Source organism: Orycteropus afer, unplaced genomic scaffold (genome assembly GCF_000298275.1).
Source record: "Orycteropus afer afer isolate SDZICR_OR568_19922 unplaced genomic scaffold, OryAfe1.0 scaffold00002, whole genome shotgun sequence".
NCBI lineage: Eukaryota > Metazoa > Chordata > Mammalia > Tubulidentata > Orycteropodidae > Orycteropus > Orycteropus afer.
Window position 1 is genome coordinate 6,720,764 of NW_006921589.1, and position 17,594 is coordinate 6,738,357.

At 40.0% G+C, this 17,594-nt stretch overlaps 1 protein-coding gene across 1 annotated transcript in view; it reads left to right on the plus strand.

The window, feature by feature from the left end:
* The window catches only part of PAX3 (paired box 3), a 127,268-nt gene that overhangs the window by 82,745 nt on the left and 26,929 nt on the right, over positions 1–17,594 (plus strand). The window contains exons 6-7 of the mRNA XM_007956670.2: positions 5,898–6,063; positions 6,962–7,176. Coding sequence (XP_007954861.1) covers positions 5,898–6,063; positions 6,962–7,176 — 381 coding nt within the window. The remainder of the gene's footprint in view (positions 1–5,897; positions 6,064–6,961; positions 7,177–17,594) is intronic.

The window sequence follows — 17,594 nt, forward strand, 5'->3', positions numbered from 1 at the left end:
CAAGTGTTGTCCGCCTCCAAATTAAAAATTATTGAGCCATACTACACAAACTCTCAGGGCCCCCTTTCCCCCACTCCCTTTTTTTTTTTTTTTTCAGTTTTAGAACAAGCTTTGTTTATCAAACTCTATCTGCTTTGGTATCATGATTGACAAAATGCCTACAGTTGTGATATTAGCAAGGCGACATATTGATTTTAGCTTTACAGATAACCGGAAACCAAGATTATTCCACTTTATTCCTGTGTGGCTCTGAAGGCAGCTTTAAAAACCAAACAGCAAAACTGTTTAATGTACAGTCACTTAAGCAGACCACTTTTTTAGTTTTTTTTTTTCTGTTTAGGGGGTGACCTTGGGACTACTCATCTAGAATGCTGTTTACAGAGAAAGACTCAGGACCCTTTTAGCGGTAGTAGTTTGGGATTCTTCAGGGGGCCCAAAGGTGATTTAAAGTCACCTGACAGGTTTATATAGTCAGAAGTTAATGCAGGTTTGGAAAATTTGGTCCTGAACTCCATGATGAAGTCCAAGCATGATCTTTCTGTAGCACTCTGTGGGAATTTGCTTTTGATATGTATACCGTTAGAGTTGGGTATGTTTTGGGGTGTGTCCATTATCTTCTGACATTCATGGCAGCAGGGTGGTTCCCCTCATCCTTCTTGCCTCTCCTCTGCAATATGCTCTCCACAGGGTGGTCCAAGGTGAATGGCACAAGGATAGGCAGGTTGAGAAGAGTGTGGCGTAGAAAGAGAAGGGACAGAAGTGAATGAGAAGCCCAGCTGCTGGTCTTGAATTTGCCTACTAAAAAAGTACTGTAATTGGCATTGTAGGGTTAAATATCAGCAAGGCTAATATTTAAGCAAACATTTTATAATCTTGTTGTGAGTGTGGTTTTTAAGGATTAAGCATTATATTCTCTCCCCATTTTTAAAGTTAAGTTTGATATAACCCAGTTAGAGTGATGCAGGTTAGATTGCCTTTGAGAACTATACCAAAAATGTGAACCAGTAATTTTTCAATGGGTAAAATTAGGATTACACCATGGGACATCACCAAATTTTCCACATATAACATATCCATGTAAAAACAGTATACACATGCACGTAACACACATAATGCGCCTAGGAAACTAACAGCATGAATGGGTTGTGTGGTTTGCAAAAACCGTATAATGTGCGCATTATTTGTATAAAAATACAGTAATCCATGAAATGTGGAAGCAAATTTGTCTTAAGCCTCCATTCAAGCCAAACTGGCTTTCAATTATTTGAGGTGTTATTTGGGGGACTTTTCTGTTGTTTATGAGCATAAAAGGCTTTGGCTGTAGATGGCAGAGCTGGGAAACCAAAGCAAGGCTTTTTGGGATTTTTCAGACTGAGGGGTTAGGGTGAGATTTTACTTAATAGCTAAAATTTATTGCACATTTAATATCTCCTAGTTATTCTTTTGAGCATATTCATTGTATCATCATCTAATTGTCATAAGGAAGCTCTGGTGGCATAGTGTCTAAGGCCTTTGACTGCTAACCAGAGGACTAGCAGTTCAAACCCACCAGCCACACTTCTTGGAAGGAAGATTGGGCATTCTGCTTCCCTAGAAATAACGCCTGGAAACCCAAGGAGGGCTTGCTAGGAGTCACAATTGACTCGACGGCAGTGAGTTTTTTTTTTTTTTTTTAATTGTCATAACAGCCTTGTGAGGGAGACATTTTATTTCCCCCATTTAGCAGATGAATAGAGGTGCACATATTAAGCAAATTATTTAAGGGCGTGGAGGTCGTAAGTGGAGAAGCTGAGATTCAGTTTTCAACTTGGCCAAGGCCAAAGAATACTTTAGATCACACTTAGGTGAATAAAAGTATTATGTGTCTTCACTGCATCTTTTAATGAACTAAGGTTTTCCCAACTTATATTATTAGGAATCTCAGAAAATTGGTTTCTTATTTTTCTCAGGAGGAGAAAACCATATAAACCCCTTTACTGCTTTTGAGATTCATTCCCTCTTTCCTGTTTCTCCAGTTATCCTGCTGTTACAGGGATTTTTCAATCAGTTACAATTTTGCTTCAGAAACAAATAGCCAGTTTGACTGTGTTGCCATTGCTACTCTTCTCAAAACACAAAGAAGTTTCTAGTAACTGTAACCAACGAGCCGTAAGTGTCCTCCACCCACTTCAGATGAACTTGTTACACACTTACACACTCACTCATGTCACTCAGTATATTATTCACCAATTGTCTGTTAGAAATTAGTGATGGAATGTTGAGGGAATTATCCAAGACTGATTCTGAATATCCAGGGAATGCCTTTCGGTTAAATATGAGATGATAACAGCATCCCAGGCTCATTATGCTTGGCCAGTTCTGGTATGTCAAGTAAAGATGATTTCCAGGGTACTTTCTCCCCCATTAAAAATCGAAGCTATGTCTTTTATGAATTTCAAATCGTAAAGAAGAGAAGGACTGCTTCCCAATTTGCAACTTCAGTACATTTTCTTTAAAGTGCTTCTTTTGGCAGACTCAGCTGGTTCTGGAAGATGCAGGAAACTGGCACAGGCAAGATGATAAAAGAAGTCTGGCTGAGTGGCCAGACACAGGCACGCCAGTCCTTACTAAACCTGGTTTATTTAGCCTAAATTTAAACAACTTTTAAATTCCTTCCTTTGGAAACCTCTTGAACCTTGTGCGGAAGGTTTGTTTTTAGGTAAAGATTGCTTTCTAACTATTTCTCTTCCCCTTTTAACCCAACTCCTGATGGGTTTACTCAGTGTCTTTGATACTTATTTGTATCATTTTCAAAAAAGAAAACAAAAACAGAACACCGTACAGCCCTAGTCTTTCGGATTCTGTGTTTTGAAGGTATTTATAGAAAGTTATGATATTACTTACTTTAATTTGAGCAAAGAAGAAGTTTAAGATCAGTATACTTTTTTTTTTCAAGCAGTATTAGGTTTCAAAAAAAAAATGAAGCAATAAATACAGAGAGTTGTCATACTCCCTTTTGTCTCTGCACATTCTTTCCTCCCTTAACACCTTGAATTAGTGTGGCGCAGTTGTTAAAATTGATGAATCAATACTGATACATTTTCATTAACTAAAGATTCTGTGAGGAAGTCCTGGTGGCAGAACGATTAAGTGCTTGGTGCTAACTGAAAGACTGGAGGTTGAATCCACCCAGTGTCTTGGTAGGAGAAAGACTAGAGAGTCTGCTGCCGTAAAGATGACAACCTGGAGAGCCCTGTGGGGCAGTTCTGCTCTGTCATAGGAGGTCACTGAAAGTTGAAATTGACTTGGTTGCACCTCATGGCAACAATGTAGTTTGTATCCAGGCTCACTCTTTGTGCTGTATAAGTCTGTGGGTTTTGCAAAATCAGTAATGTCATATATCTGCCATTACAGTATCAAATAGAATAGATTCACTGCCCTAAAAATCCCCTGTGAGCAAAAAAGTTTTTGATTTACAAAACTGGGTTAGGTGGAGTTAGGATGAACTTTGAATTAGTTATAGGTTGAGATTGATGGTGAGTTCAAGCCTGGCCACCACCTGGGTGAATCAAACTTGGTTACCTGAAGTTTGCAGAAACGACTTGGCACAGAGAGATGGTCAACTTGCTCTGATAAGGATGGAAGTGTAAACTTCTGAGTTCTTTGTAAAGGGTCTCACCAGTAGAATCATAGTTGCAGATAGTGTCTGAGTGACAAAGTTCACAGAACTTTTGGAAGTTCAACTCTCCTCCAGGCTAAGTATGTAAAGCTGAAGGTGCACCACACATAGGTTGGTCTGGATAGGTGTGGAAGACCCCCTCACCTGAGCCAGTTGTACTTCCTCAGTCTCAGGGTTTTAGAATATAAACTGGGACTGCAGTGTGTGGTTATAGTACAGTATGCTCAGGCATGAACGCAGCCCTAATTTCTCGCGCCTAGCCTTCCCAGGCTTGTATAGTCTGTTTCAAGCACTTCTCTAAAAATGGTGTTCTTCCCCTGATGTCTGTGGGAATCGTGTTAATAGGCGCTTAGATTTGCAGTGACAAAGTGCAGGTGCTGCGGACCTGAAATCAAGTGCTGTTCCTGGTTCTATTATCCCAGGTGGCAATTTATTAAGTTAAGTAAAACTCTAATTCAATTATGTATCAACATGGGAAAATATTGACTTACTTTCCTTTCCTGTTGGAAAGTTAAGGAGTATGAAATGTTAGTAATTTGGGGGAAGTTCAAACAGTTTCCCTCACTAGTAGCTTGCAACAATGGCTAGAGAAGACAGAAACACTGCTATAGACATATGGTTGAATGAGTAACAAAGGTTTAAGCAGAAGCCTTGGCAAAATACTTGTTGAATTGGTCTTTTCTGCTCCAGAAGGGAGAAATTCCTCCTTTCTTTCTTTCATAAATGATTTGACCTAAAAAATTACAATTAAATTATGTAATTGTTAACATGATTGTATAAGGAAGTCAAATCTCTTGATGCTGTTGGTTGCAGTCGAGTTGGACCCCCAGTCACGGTGGGGAAACACTGCCCATCACGTGCCACCCCCATGATTGGTTGTGGTTTGGACTGTTGTCATCCATTGGCTGATTTTCAGAAGTGGATCTTCAGAGCTTCCTTCCTAGTCCCTTCGTGGAAGGCGAGAATCCTGCCCCTGGGCCACCACTGCCTCACTGTCCTATCTTACACATCCTGTTCTCAGTCACACTGGCATTCTGGAGCACGCATCTTCCACTCTATACTGTCTTTGTTCTCTGGAGCACTTCCTCCTTGAAATCACATCCAACCTTTAAAATGGAGCTGTAACTCTGTGTCTGAAGAATCCCTGATTCTGTGCACATGCAAACATGGAGCTTCTACATCCAGTGAGCAGTAATTTTGACCTCCTTCACTATACCGTGAACTCCATGAGGACAGGATTATATTATCCAGAGGTTATGCATAAAAGGTGTTTGGAAACGTTTTGTTGACTTGAACAAAGTTGTAAGCTACTCCAGTCCAAAGACCCTACTACCTTATCCATCCTTTTATCTCTCCAACCCCCAACTCAGTGCTTCCTCCATATTAAGTTTTCATTGAGCTTTTGCTATAGTCATTAGAAGAGTTTTAAGTGGTAGAAATCTTCTCTCATTTTGGGGGATCACTGTTGATATGGCTGGCATGATTATCTGAAGGTTGCAGAACCGAGTTGGCACAGAGAGATGGTCAACTTGCTCTGATAAGGATGGAAGTGTAAACTTCTGAGTTCTTTGTAAAGGGTCTCACCAGTAGAATCATAGTTGCAGATAGTATTTGAGTGACAAAGTTCACATCAGAACTTTTGGAAGTTCAACTCTCCTCCAGGCTAAGTACGTAAGGCTGAAGGAGCACCACACATAGGTTGGTCTGCATAGGTGTGGAAAATTTCTACCACTTGAAACTGTTTGAACTTCTCCAAAATTACTAACATTTCCATACTGACCACAGAAATTCAGCAGGAGAGACTGATAAGAATATAAAAGACAAGGCTTAGTGTAGCAGGTGAGGCCAAATTGAGGACATATGCCATGTGGGGTCAGAGAGGTTCATGGGTCCTTCTAGAATGCTGGGATACATGAAGGTGGGTGGAGGTTGATGGTGGTATTTGGGGGTCCATGTTGCTTTTATGCTACTCAGTCACCCTGCCCATGGCCGTCACAGGGTTCATGACGGACAGCTGCAGGACCACAGAGGGGCTTTGAAGCCCCTCTACTGACCCTGAAATTTAACTCTCCTTTTCCCCTCCCCCTGACAGTACTCCTAGCAACACAGAAGGTGGAGGGCTCTTACATCTCTTTGCCCTGTCAGTAAGGGGCCTTTAATCTGTTTAGCATGAAAAATTCATTAAGAATGTACTATTATTTCATCAGCGAAATCCTCAAATTTTAAATTAAATCCATAGGTCTGGTTTAGCAACCGCCGTGCAAGATGGAGGAAGCAAGCTGGGGCCAATCAACTAATGGCTTTCAACCATCTCATTCCCGGGGGATTCCCCCCTACTGCCATGCCGACTCTGCCAACATACCAGCTGTCGGAGACCTCTTACCAGCCCACGTCTATTCCGCAAGGTATAGAGGGAGTCGAGAAAATGAAAACGTAACTTCCTTTCCCTTTATAAAGTGAAATCTTTCTGTGATGCTGACGTCAGTGCTGTTTGCATGTGAATTATTATCACTTCAAGTCCTGAATGTACCTGTCACATTTCAGAAACAGAAGGTTCTGCGACATACCTGAGCCTCTCCAGAGAAACGGTGTTGTCATAGAATTCTATTGCACTGTTTGAAAGCAAAGCAAAACACAACAAAACAACCTTCCTATGTAAACATGTGGTTGATTTGCTTTTTCTTTTGTTAAATTTTCACCTCAGCATTTGTTCTTGAGTCTGCAGTTAGTTGAAATTTTCTGATGCTTACTGCCTGTGGTAGTCATAGAGAGAAGGTAAGCTTAGAAAGTTACTGTTTGGTAGGACATAGAAGTGAATGTGATAATGTGAAATTACAAAGCTCAGTTACTTTGGATTATGAAAGATCGCATTCCAGGCATTTGAAGCTGTATGATTACATTCATATTTAGGTGCTTTCAAAATGTATTTGGTAAGAGATTTGAGACTTGCAGTTCTGACATTGGTTAATCTATTCACTACCGGGTAGTCATATGAGTTTTGTTTATATGATTTCTACATTCAGATTCTGGGTGAGTTTGTCATGAGAGTATAAAACTGAGTTAAGTTCTTGCAAATACATGCAGAGACGGGCCTGTATCTGTTGTGAGTGATTCTGTAGGAATAGGTTAGGAAATGCAGTTTGGAATTAACATTTGATCTGACCAGTACTAGATCATATATGCATTAGGTTAGGTATGTAATAACTAGAAACTGTTGATGGCTTGGTGACTTGTGAACTTTTGCACTGAACTCTCTGCTGGGCTACAGAGGAACGTTCCAGCTGACAGTCTCCTCCATTTCAGCCGTGTCGGATCCCAGCAGCACCGTTCACAGACCTCAGCCACTTCCTCCCAGCACTGTCCACCAAAGCACTCTTCCTTCCAACCCGGAGGGCAGCTCTGCCTACTGCCTCCCCAGCACCAGGCACGGATTTTCCAGCTATACAGACAGCTTTGTACCTCCGTCCGGGCCCTCCAACCCCATGAACCCCGCCATTGGCAATGGCCTTTCACCTCAGGTCAGTCCCGTGTTTCTAGACAGACGGTTTGCTGTATACCAGAACCAAATAGTCAATTCCCTGAGGCGGTAGTTTAATGAATTGCCAAATTTAAACCATAATGTATTCTTTATACAAGCCACATGATTTCAGTTTTCTAGTTTCCTTTCTCTCCACCCTTCCTACTGGCTGCATCAAAAGTTGTAGCTGAGACTTAAAATCCAAGTGAGTTTTAAAAGGCAACCATGGAGCCTTTGTGTTTATACTTAGTTGTCCAGGCATCTGTCATGTGCTGTCTTCTCCACCCCTAGTTCTGAGCTTTGGTGAAGAAGTTCACAAACATTGGAGTGTGGTTGTTTTCTTTTTTTTCCCCAAATGGTATTTGGTCAGCTGATGGGCTTGTGAGCAAAAGTACCTCATAAGAAAACACCAAAGCTTGGACAAAACAATCGGAGAGTCGTGTGGCGCGAGACCCAGCTGATGACTACAAAGCTTGGGACTAAATGAGTTATAAATGCACAAATGAGGAGAATTTCCACTCTTTGGAATATATAGATATTTGAATATCGTAATTGTTTTTTTAATTGGCATTGGACTATGAGGTTTTCTTGGGAGAGTATATTAATAAATTGTCTTGATTGCACGTCATAGGACTGGTTCAATTTCCTATATGTGGCATCTGTCTGAGGTTGACATTATTAGCAGTTGTTTAAATACAGATCGCTTGATTGTATTAGAGAGCATTTGGCCCAGGTGGTGAGGAGAGCTGCCCACTAAATTTGGAGAAGTGTCACAAAGGGGTTGCAATCTATAATTACAATCGAGAATCTCTTCAGGGCCAAGAGTGAGAGTTTTAACAGCTTTATCTTTTCTCAACCCTCTTTTTCCTCTTGGTGGCTAGAAAAACAGAGAGAAGCTCAGAATGACACAAATGAAAAGTGAAAAGACAATTATACTCAATTACACACTAATCACTGACTATCACCACTGCCTAAACACCAAGAGGGCATTCTAATAGGCAGAAAATGAGATTTTAATGGCACAAAGGGTGGCCAAAATAACGAATCATATATCTTTGCCTTCTTCGTTTTCTTCAACTTGTGGTTTGCGTCTCAGGATGGAGTTCCTAGGCTCTGCACAACGGTGATAACTCTGAGAAGCTGAAAAGTTCAAAGCCGTTGGAGTTGAAAAGAATGAATAGCAAAGGCAATGAAATAAACATTTCTGCCTAAAGGCAAACGTTCATAAACCCTTTTTTGTAACAGTAAATGTAATTAAGTTTCATAGATTCCTATAGCACATCCTGGGATAAAAAAAAAGTAAGAGGTGGCTTTAAACCTCAGTTGAAAAATCACAACATGAAAACAATGGAAGTGCTTCCTACAGGACTTTCATAAGTTTAATTTCTTAGTGCTGGCATTTGTAGATGTGGTGTTTTGTGAAGATCATGAACTTATATTCATAGATGCATCTTGGAAGTGTTCAGATTCACAGCATGTGATCTGCTGCACTTTAGAAGGAACATCAGAAGCGGTTATCTCAGCAATTTTTAATAAGTTGGTTTGGGCCATGGAAAAGTTTTTATGAACATAATTTGGTTAAAAGTTTTGATAAAATCAACTCTGACCCTAACTGTTTCTGTAAGGTGAGAGCGGGGTTTCTTGAGCCTTCCTTAGTGCCACCCTCTATTTCATCATAATAAAAATAACACAAACCTGCATTGTTTAAGTGACACTGCTCGTTTCTTGGTTTTATATATATAAATATAATCTTGAATGTTATAATAAATATATAAGTGTTCTGTAAGTGGAACTGCTAGATTCTGATCTTGAAACTGTTAATCCTTGATTCAGGGAGTTTGGCTATGATTTCAGGGTTGGCGGTAGAATGGAAATCATTCCAGTATCAGGTAATGGAAAATTCCACAGGCAACTTACCCTGTATTTCTTTACTATGCTTTTATATATTATGCTCATTCCTTATTTATTGCATTGCTGATATCCAGGATAGTCTACATTTTTACTCTACGTTTCTGCCTCCAACCAGCACAAGGAATCCATGCTTTCTCAGTTCTTGTAGCATCTCCAGTGAGTTAGAAGAGAGACCCAAGATGTGAGGTTTTGCCTTATTTCCTTAGGTGCAATTGGAGAATGAAAGGCAGTGAGTAAATCAGTATGTTACCTGCTATATTTACAGAACAACAGAGTACGAGAACTGGGGTTAGGGCTGCGACTTCTCTAGCCTTTGGGATTTATCGCTTCTGAGGAATGCCTCTCTTTAAACTACAGGGACCTACTTTTGGCTGGCTGGCTTTATTAAAACTAACGTAAAGAAAAAAATCTGAAGACATTAGTTCATGTCCAATAGCCCAGTTCATCTAAAGAGGAGAGCAAAGAAAGGGTGCGACCCCGTAGTCACTGTTGGATCACAGAACATTAAAAACAGAAGTGATCTTACGGTTAGGAGTAGTTGGGTGGCATCAAGAGTTAAGTGCTTGATTATTAACTGAAAGGCTGGCATTTCTAATCCACCCAAAGGGCCCTTGGAAGAAGTCCTGGCCATCTACTTCCAAAAGGTCATGGCCTTGGAAACTCTGTGGAGCACAGGAGCACAGTTAGTTCTCTTCTGACACACTTAGGGTCGCCATGAATTGGAATGGCTTGATGGCAACTTTTTTTTTTTTTAAATCTTAAGATCACTATTTCTTCTTTCTCTTTTCCTGCTCTTCCACCTCCTTTGCCTCTGCCTGGCCCTCTAACATGCAGATAAAACACCTGAGGACCAAACAAGACTGTGGCCTGCTGAAGGCCACAGAGCTGATGAGTAGACGAATTGGGACCTTGGCTCCTAGCCATGTCATCCATTATAGCACACAGATGATTGAAGAAGAAACAGGTTTCAGGAAGAAAACAGGGAGGGAGTTTTAGTTATATTTTAAACTGATTTAATAGAGACTAGTTTTCTAAGCTTTTGCATTCAGGTTAATTTACACTCTTTCTAAGCCTAATTTCCATTATTAATCTTTTTAGCCTCCCACAATAATAAAATTACTGCATATTTATTGTAGAAATGGATTTTTTTTTAAGTCTCTTCCAGCGTAGAAAAAATTATTCCCCTAGGCCAAGCACTGTTAACATTTTTCATAACGCTTTCTAGTTATTCGTAGGTTTTATGCCTTTTTAAAAACACAGGTGCAATGATGGTTTATATAACTTTGTGTTTTGCTTTTGCTCTGCTTCACCTCACACCATTAGCCTTTCCCCCCTGACTACTAATTTTAAGCTGAATGAAATCTAAAGTTTTTTGAGTCATTGTTATCAATTTATTGTAGATCTCGTTGGTGGAAGCTATTTAACGTATTAAAATATTTATGCATTTTACTTAATTTTTTCCCTATTGTCATTGACTTTAATGTACTGTTTACCATTCAAGCTTTGAAATCATGAGCTATGATGGATATGAACTGCTGTAGAATGGGCTTTCTTATTTATTTGTCGAGGAAGTAATAGATACCATAAAGATAGGTAGATAGTTTCTCTGTATATGTGTAGACCGTAGCTGACTTTTGTTTGGGCTCTCTACCACATCTGCTCCCTCAAGCCAAGATTCTTTTAAGGCTCAGAATCAGAGCCACTAGCCCAGTGGCCTTTTGAGATGCTCTCAGTTCTTCTAGGGATGGTTTCAGCTTTGTGAAGGATCAAAAAAACCAAACCAAACTCACTGCCATCAACTCAATTCCTACTCAGAGCGACCCCCTCTGGATTTCTCAGGTGGTACATCTTTAGAGAACTAGATCGCCCAGTCTTCCTTCTGAGGAGTGGGTGATGGGTTAGAACCACCAAACTTCTGGTTAGCAGTCAAATGCCTTAGGCACTACGCCACCAGAGCTTCTTTTGTGAAGGACAGATGTGAAGTAATGACTTAGGAAGGTCACATCTGTGCAACAGGTCAGAATTGTGTGGTAATGGACTGATATGTGACACTCTAGAATGGGACATTCTAAATCTCAGAATAGTGACCAAAACTTTCAGGAACAGTGGTCATATTTGTCCTTGAGTTGACAAAAGGCTCTTTGTATTACTTAATCACAGGCAAATTACCTTGTTCTGGATTCAACAACTATATCTTGGGAGTATTCCCTATTTCACTTACAGGAAAACTAAGGCTAATTCCAGAGTCATCTAAATGGCAAGAGTGAGTTAGTGGCAGAGCTAAGAGCCAAATCTCTCTGTCTCTTCCAGGCATTACTAATTCCTCTATGAACACAAATTACACATTTGACTTGCAGGTCCTGAGAAGTTTTCCATGGGCTCTGGCAGTAATATTTGATCAGATTTTCCTGAGGCATGTAGGGTGGCTTCCCTAGTAGGGTGCTTGAATTTACATTCCTTCAAAGGCTGGTTCTGTCAGGGAACTGGAGGCCAGATTCCCAGTGATGGGCAAGAGGAAGGACAGGCTAATGACCTCAAAGTTTCCTACTGTCTCTGAATAGCCATGATTGTCTGAACTATGTAACTCGTTCAGGGGATGGTAGAAGACCCTCTGGGAGGAAAACCATTCTACTTACTCTACCAAGCACTTTCCCCTGCAGTGGCTGCCTGCCTTTGAAAGGTTGTGTTCTCTTGGAGTGGGAGACAAAAGAGCTTGGGGAAATATAGATGATTTATGTCCTTTCCATGTGAAGATGGTACACATGCAGAAGGGGAAAGGGAATGCAGACTTGGAATAGGGAGTGCCAAGGAAACACGAAATACCACCATAGGCTCAAGATGGGAGGCTGACGACCATTTGGTCCATGTTCTCATTAAGTTTCCTTTGCAAGAAAGACAACTCTTGCTGTTCCCCTACCCCTAAAACACACGTAGCAAAATTGCCAAAAACGAGGGTAATGAGATTAACAAACTTTTGTCTTTTCATGCCCCATTCCTACCCTACCTCTGTAAACTGCACAGTTCTTTGGTGACAGCTTCTAATGATTTCTGGAGTAAAACACATATCAGAGGGTTGCATGGTTTCTAGAAAGCTTCCCTTTTACAATGTAGTATACAAAAGAGGGCCAGGTTGGCTGCATTTAGGGTTCATCAACCATTGCAAATGATTCTTCAAATGTTTTGGGTTTGGTAAAACCAAAAACACATTTTGCCAAGCACTTTTCCTCCTTAATTTTTCAAACTGTGTATTTTAGGGAAAATTTGATCCATATGGTTTTGATTCATTTACTCTTATATCATTGAGATTTTTTTTTTTTTTTCCTATGGAGCCATTTGATATCCAAGAAGCTTTCTGAGCCTTTCCTATGTTCATTTAAAGCATTTTCCTCCTTAAAAAGAGGAAGTCCTGTTTGCAACCTCAGAAGCCATAAATTTCAAGTACTTTCTCAATTCAGCAATACTTAAAATGCATTTGGTATAAATCTGGATTATTATGAACACATTTTATGTTTAGAACAGATGGGTAGATTTTGGTTTCTGGTTTATGAGTGAAACCAATGACAAAATAAGAAAATAGGCTTAAATTACAAAAAAAAAAAAAAAGTTTTGTTTTAGAGAACATTTTACTGTTATTAATAAATCCCCCATGTTAAGAGCTGTACTCTGAAGTCTCTTTCCCCATTTTGTCCAGGTTTTGGGTAAGATGTAATTGAATAACCAGTACACCTGTCCTATTTCATGGATAATCAATTGAGGGAAAGAAGAAAATTCTCATAAAGATTTGTGTATTAGGCTTAAGAATGCTTGAAGAGATCCCTGATGCTTGCCTGCCACTCGGCACCTCAGGAACAAAGACTAGGTCTGCAGATCTCATCAGGCTTATCGATCATTCATCTCTTAAGTCTGGCTGAATGGTCACAACCTTGGGGCGACAAGATACCCTCCCTGAAATAAACCCACGAAGGACAGATAGATTTTCCTGTGAACAAGATTGCGGTTGATGGCTTCAGACTCAAGGATCAAATTTTGTTCTTTTCTCATTTCACACAAGAAAATCTTTAACACTACCATGCAGTTGCTTTTAAAAAATAATATGAAAATTGAGATTATTAGTGTGTAATGTATGTAAATTGCATATTTGGTGTCAGCTACGCTTATTAGTCAGCTTCTCCATTTCATGCATATATGTATTAGACTATCGTGGTTCCATTTCAAATTAGATTTCAATTGCTCAGCACAGTTTCCTTTGACAAACATTTGTTAATCCTAAAACTTATTAGGGAGAAGCATTTAGGTGTTAATATGTGTACACAAAACTCAAGATCGCTTTTAATTTTGCTTGTCATTTTGGGACCACAGTGTTAACAGTGATCTCCACTTTAGCTGCAAAGCAAGATGATGGTTCTTTGTAGAAGAAGAAGGTAGAAAGGTTTGCTAGGCATCAGCTGTCATGTGGCTGGGATATAGTCATTAAGAATGATTGTGCTGGCTGTTCTTTTGGTTACTGTAGGGAGAAAATCTTTCGGACTGTGGCATGGTAAGTCCTTGACTTTCTCTTGTACAGCCGATACATGTAAAACTAGGAAGGTTAGCCCTCATGTCTGGGCTAGCTGCTGCTTCAGGAGAACTATTTTTTTCTGACATTTTTGGGCTCACAACCAGAGCTACTTGATGACCAGCCTTGCTGATAGACCATTTGTTTTGTCCATTTCACACACAGGTTAAATGCCGTGCCCTCAGCCTGCCTCTTTCATTGTTAAGAACCAGATGAGCAGGTGGCCTGTCACCCAGCTGTTTCCCAATGGAGGCACTTCCTACCCTTTACACTTTATGGAAATTAATCTTTGGAAGGAAAAGGAGTGATTTTGATTAAAGAGATTTGTTGAGTGTCAAACGAAGGTTGGACAAAGAGACATTCTGTAGAGAAGAGGGTCTCTCTCTCAAAAGGCTGAGCACTTCCTGTTTCGTTTCTAAAGCAGTGCTTGAGCTCACCACCAAGGCTTCCGAAGCCTCCCATGTTTACAAAGAAGGCTCAAGGCTGCTAATGATCGTAAATGAGCCCAGTCCAGCTACCCGAGAACAGCCACCGGCCATGTGCGTGTTTCCGTTCTGGCACATTGGGCCGTTGAGATGGTCTGCTCCATGGTGAAAACACCGCTGTTAATCCATCTGTTGAGTCAGTGTAGGCTGTAATTGACCTGGTGCCTTTGGTTTTCTCTGAAGACTGTGGTTGCTACCCTTAAAGAATATAAGGAGAGCCTTGGTTTATGTCAGCTCCAGCTCTAACCTCTTGAGTTAGTTATAGATTTGGAGAACCCTGAGAGAAACAACCGCTTGGCCAAAATCTCCTTTTTGAAAGAAATGGAGGGAGAAGCAGCTAATGACTGGATCTTGCATCATGGCCCCGCAGTGAACCACAAGAAAAGCTTTCCTGCTGAATTAAATTTTTTGTGTGGGTCCCCTGAGTTGATTTAAATAGAACGTCTGTCAGCTGTGTTCTCCTGTACATCGGACAAATCAGCAGCAACAGCCTCATGGTTTTTAGGCCCATGATTGCTTAGTCTATAACTAAACTACTAGGATAAAAGTTTTTCTTTGTAGTCAGCAATACACAGAGAAGCCAGGCTGGATTCTAGTGTGAGGCCAGTGGTCTGAATCAACCCTTTATATGTGGTTGGAATGCAATGTAAAGCTCTTAATTTATTACTGCTTTTGCAAAATGGCAATATCTACAGAAATCTGAATACTTGCATATTTATTCAATTAGGGGTTGAATGTGGGCTTTGTGCTGAGCAGACACAGAAGACTTGATTCAGTCATTAGTTGTGTACTATTTCTTTTTTGTTTGTTTGTTTGTTTTTCTTCCTAAAGAATTGGTCTCTGCAAAACAGTTTGGGTTTCATCAGAGGTGTGTATTTTTCATTGTGCAGCATAATTCTTAAAAATTACTCTTGACATTTAGCTAGAATTCAGTCAACTAGAGTTTCTGTGATTAGTGATCTCATTGTCCCCACTGATCAATGGAAAAGATGGCAATTGAGAGACCCTTTGAGACAGGGCATTTTGTAGACCCACAGTGTAGTCTTATTACATGGAAGGGAATGTGATTCAGCTTTGCAGCAAGTCCTCAGGGCTGAACTAATGAAGCGAACAGGTATTACTTAAAGAAATAACTATCTTTCATTCCACAGAATTGGGACCTTGAACCAGTTCATTCTGGTTCTACCCTTTGTTGAGAAGTTGTGTTTCCACCACAGGTGTAGTGAATCATTTTAACAAAATTGAAAAGTTTTTAAGGCGGCATTTGTAGGCATCACCTGGGGGTCTTGTTAAACTGCAGATTGATTCGGTATATCTGGGAAATGCAAATTCTCAGCGGCGGGGGGGAGTGGGGGTGGTTTGAACTGGAAAGTACTGGTTGGAAGCCCTGCACAAAATACTGATGTCTCATTGGGCAGTTTGCATTAAAAAATTTAATTAAATGATTATGTCTGTCCTGGGATTTGAACACCCCCTGTAGAGCTGATCCTCTATTTGTATGACTCCATGGAAAGAATTCTCTTTTTTTTTTTTTTTTCCTAGTGATCATATTTGGGTAAGATTTGATGTGGATTTCATTTATTTTTATTTTTTAATTTTTCATGGGAAGAATTCTTGATTAGTGTCAACAGCTTTCATGAATCTTTCAGGCAGAATTTTTGTTTAGCCTCTGTTGGTGCCAGGTTACTGTGTGCGTACCTTATTAGGATATGTGGCATGCTGGATTATGGTTTTTCCATTTCTCCCTCTGACTGTGAGCTTCCAGAAGGATGGTCCAAAACAGAAAAGCAAACCTGTTGCCATGGAGTTGATTCAAACTCATGGTACCTCATGGGTTACAGAGTAGAGTTGCCCTCAGGGCTGTGACCTGTCAGAACCAGATCACTGGACCTCTCTTCTGAGGTACCCTGGATGGGTTTGAATTGTCAACCGTTTGGTTAACAGCTGAGCATGTAGCATTTGTGCCACCCAGGGACTCCAGAGGACTGATGCTAGATCAGAATCATTTTGGAACACCCAGAATAATAAAGGTTTTTGCCCCAAAGTGGCTTCAGTGGAATAGAGGATTTTTGGGGAAAATATTCTGAATAAAAAATGTGGGATATGCTATAAACTATATCTCTTCATCTTTTACTGTCATAGTGCACATTAGCCTATTAAGGCTCTATCAAGTCTTAGAGTGTGGAAACATGTTTAACTCAGTATTTGTCTACTTGGACCTGCATTTGGCCCTTTTGTTGAGTACAATATTACCCAGTTTCAAGGAACATTTTCTAGGAAATTCTGAATGAAAGAAAATATAGACAGAGGCCCAAATTCATGATCTGTCCATTTCTAAAGTGGTTCCCTTGATTTTTTTTGTATGTGTCTTTTTATTTAATGTCCTGTATTATTTTTCACCTGAACACATAGTCCATCCTTAATATAGAACTTAGCAGGAAAAGAGTAATTTTAAGTAAGAGGATATCAACTGCTTAATAATGTTTACATAAAGCAGAGAAGAGAAAAAAGGAAAGAGAGTGTCAGTAGTTTCATGAACTGATTGCAGTGTGGCTCTAATTCATTGATCTAAAGAAGTCACAAGGTGAAAATCACCAGATTTCAATACTTATCAGCCTCTCACTCACTGTGTGCCCTTTAGGTAAGTTGCTTAAACTCTCTTAGGTTTTGTTTCATCACTCTTGTTAGAATTGGAAGATATTAAAAAGAATTGTCCTATGGAGTTGTGCTGAGGAATGCGGTACTTAGGAATTTAAATGCTTTTTTTATTTTAATTGTGAAATATATATCACTAACCATTTGCCATTTCAACAGTTTTTATGTGTAAATGCTTTTTGATAAAATAATAATAATACTATTGCAATAGGGCTTTCATTGTTCACATAAAAATGTCATGAGAAAATGTGACAAAGCATATGCTTTTGTTTGTCCCTGAAAAAGAAAGCAAATGTGGAAACTGGGTAGCTTCAAAGGAAAGGCAGCTTGTTGGTGGACTAGAGAATTTTTAAGTACTCCACATAGATGCTTTATGGAACTAAGAACTCATGTTGGTATGCGGTCAGAAAGCAGGAATTCTAACTTGCCTGGCTAAGATAGTCCAGGGGTCCTTGGGTGACACAAATGGTTAAACACTCAACCACTAACCAAAAGGTTGGTGGTTCGAACCCTCCAGAGGCACCTTAGAAGACAGTTCTGGAGACTTACTGCCAAAAGATCACAGCCTTGAACCCAGTGGGTGCAGTTCCACTCTCCATACATGGGGTTGTCATGTGTCGGAACTGGCTCAGTGACAGCTGTCTAAGATAGTACCCAGAAATGTGCTGCAATCAGTTTGAGTAATACACACCATGGTAACATGAGAACCACTGCAACAATAACCAGAGTCAGCAGTCCTTCATTCCTTGGGACTAGGAGTGGGGAGGGTTGTCCTATTGTTTACATTTTCCTATTCTTGCTTTGATTTATTAA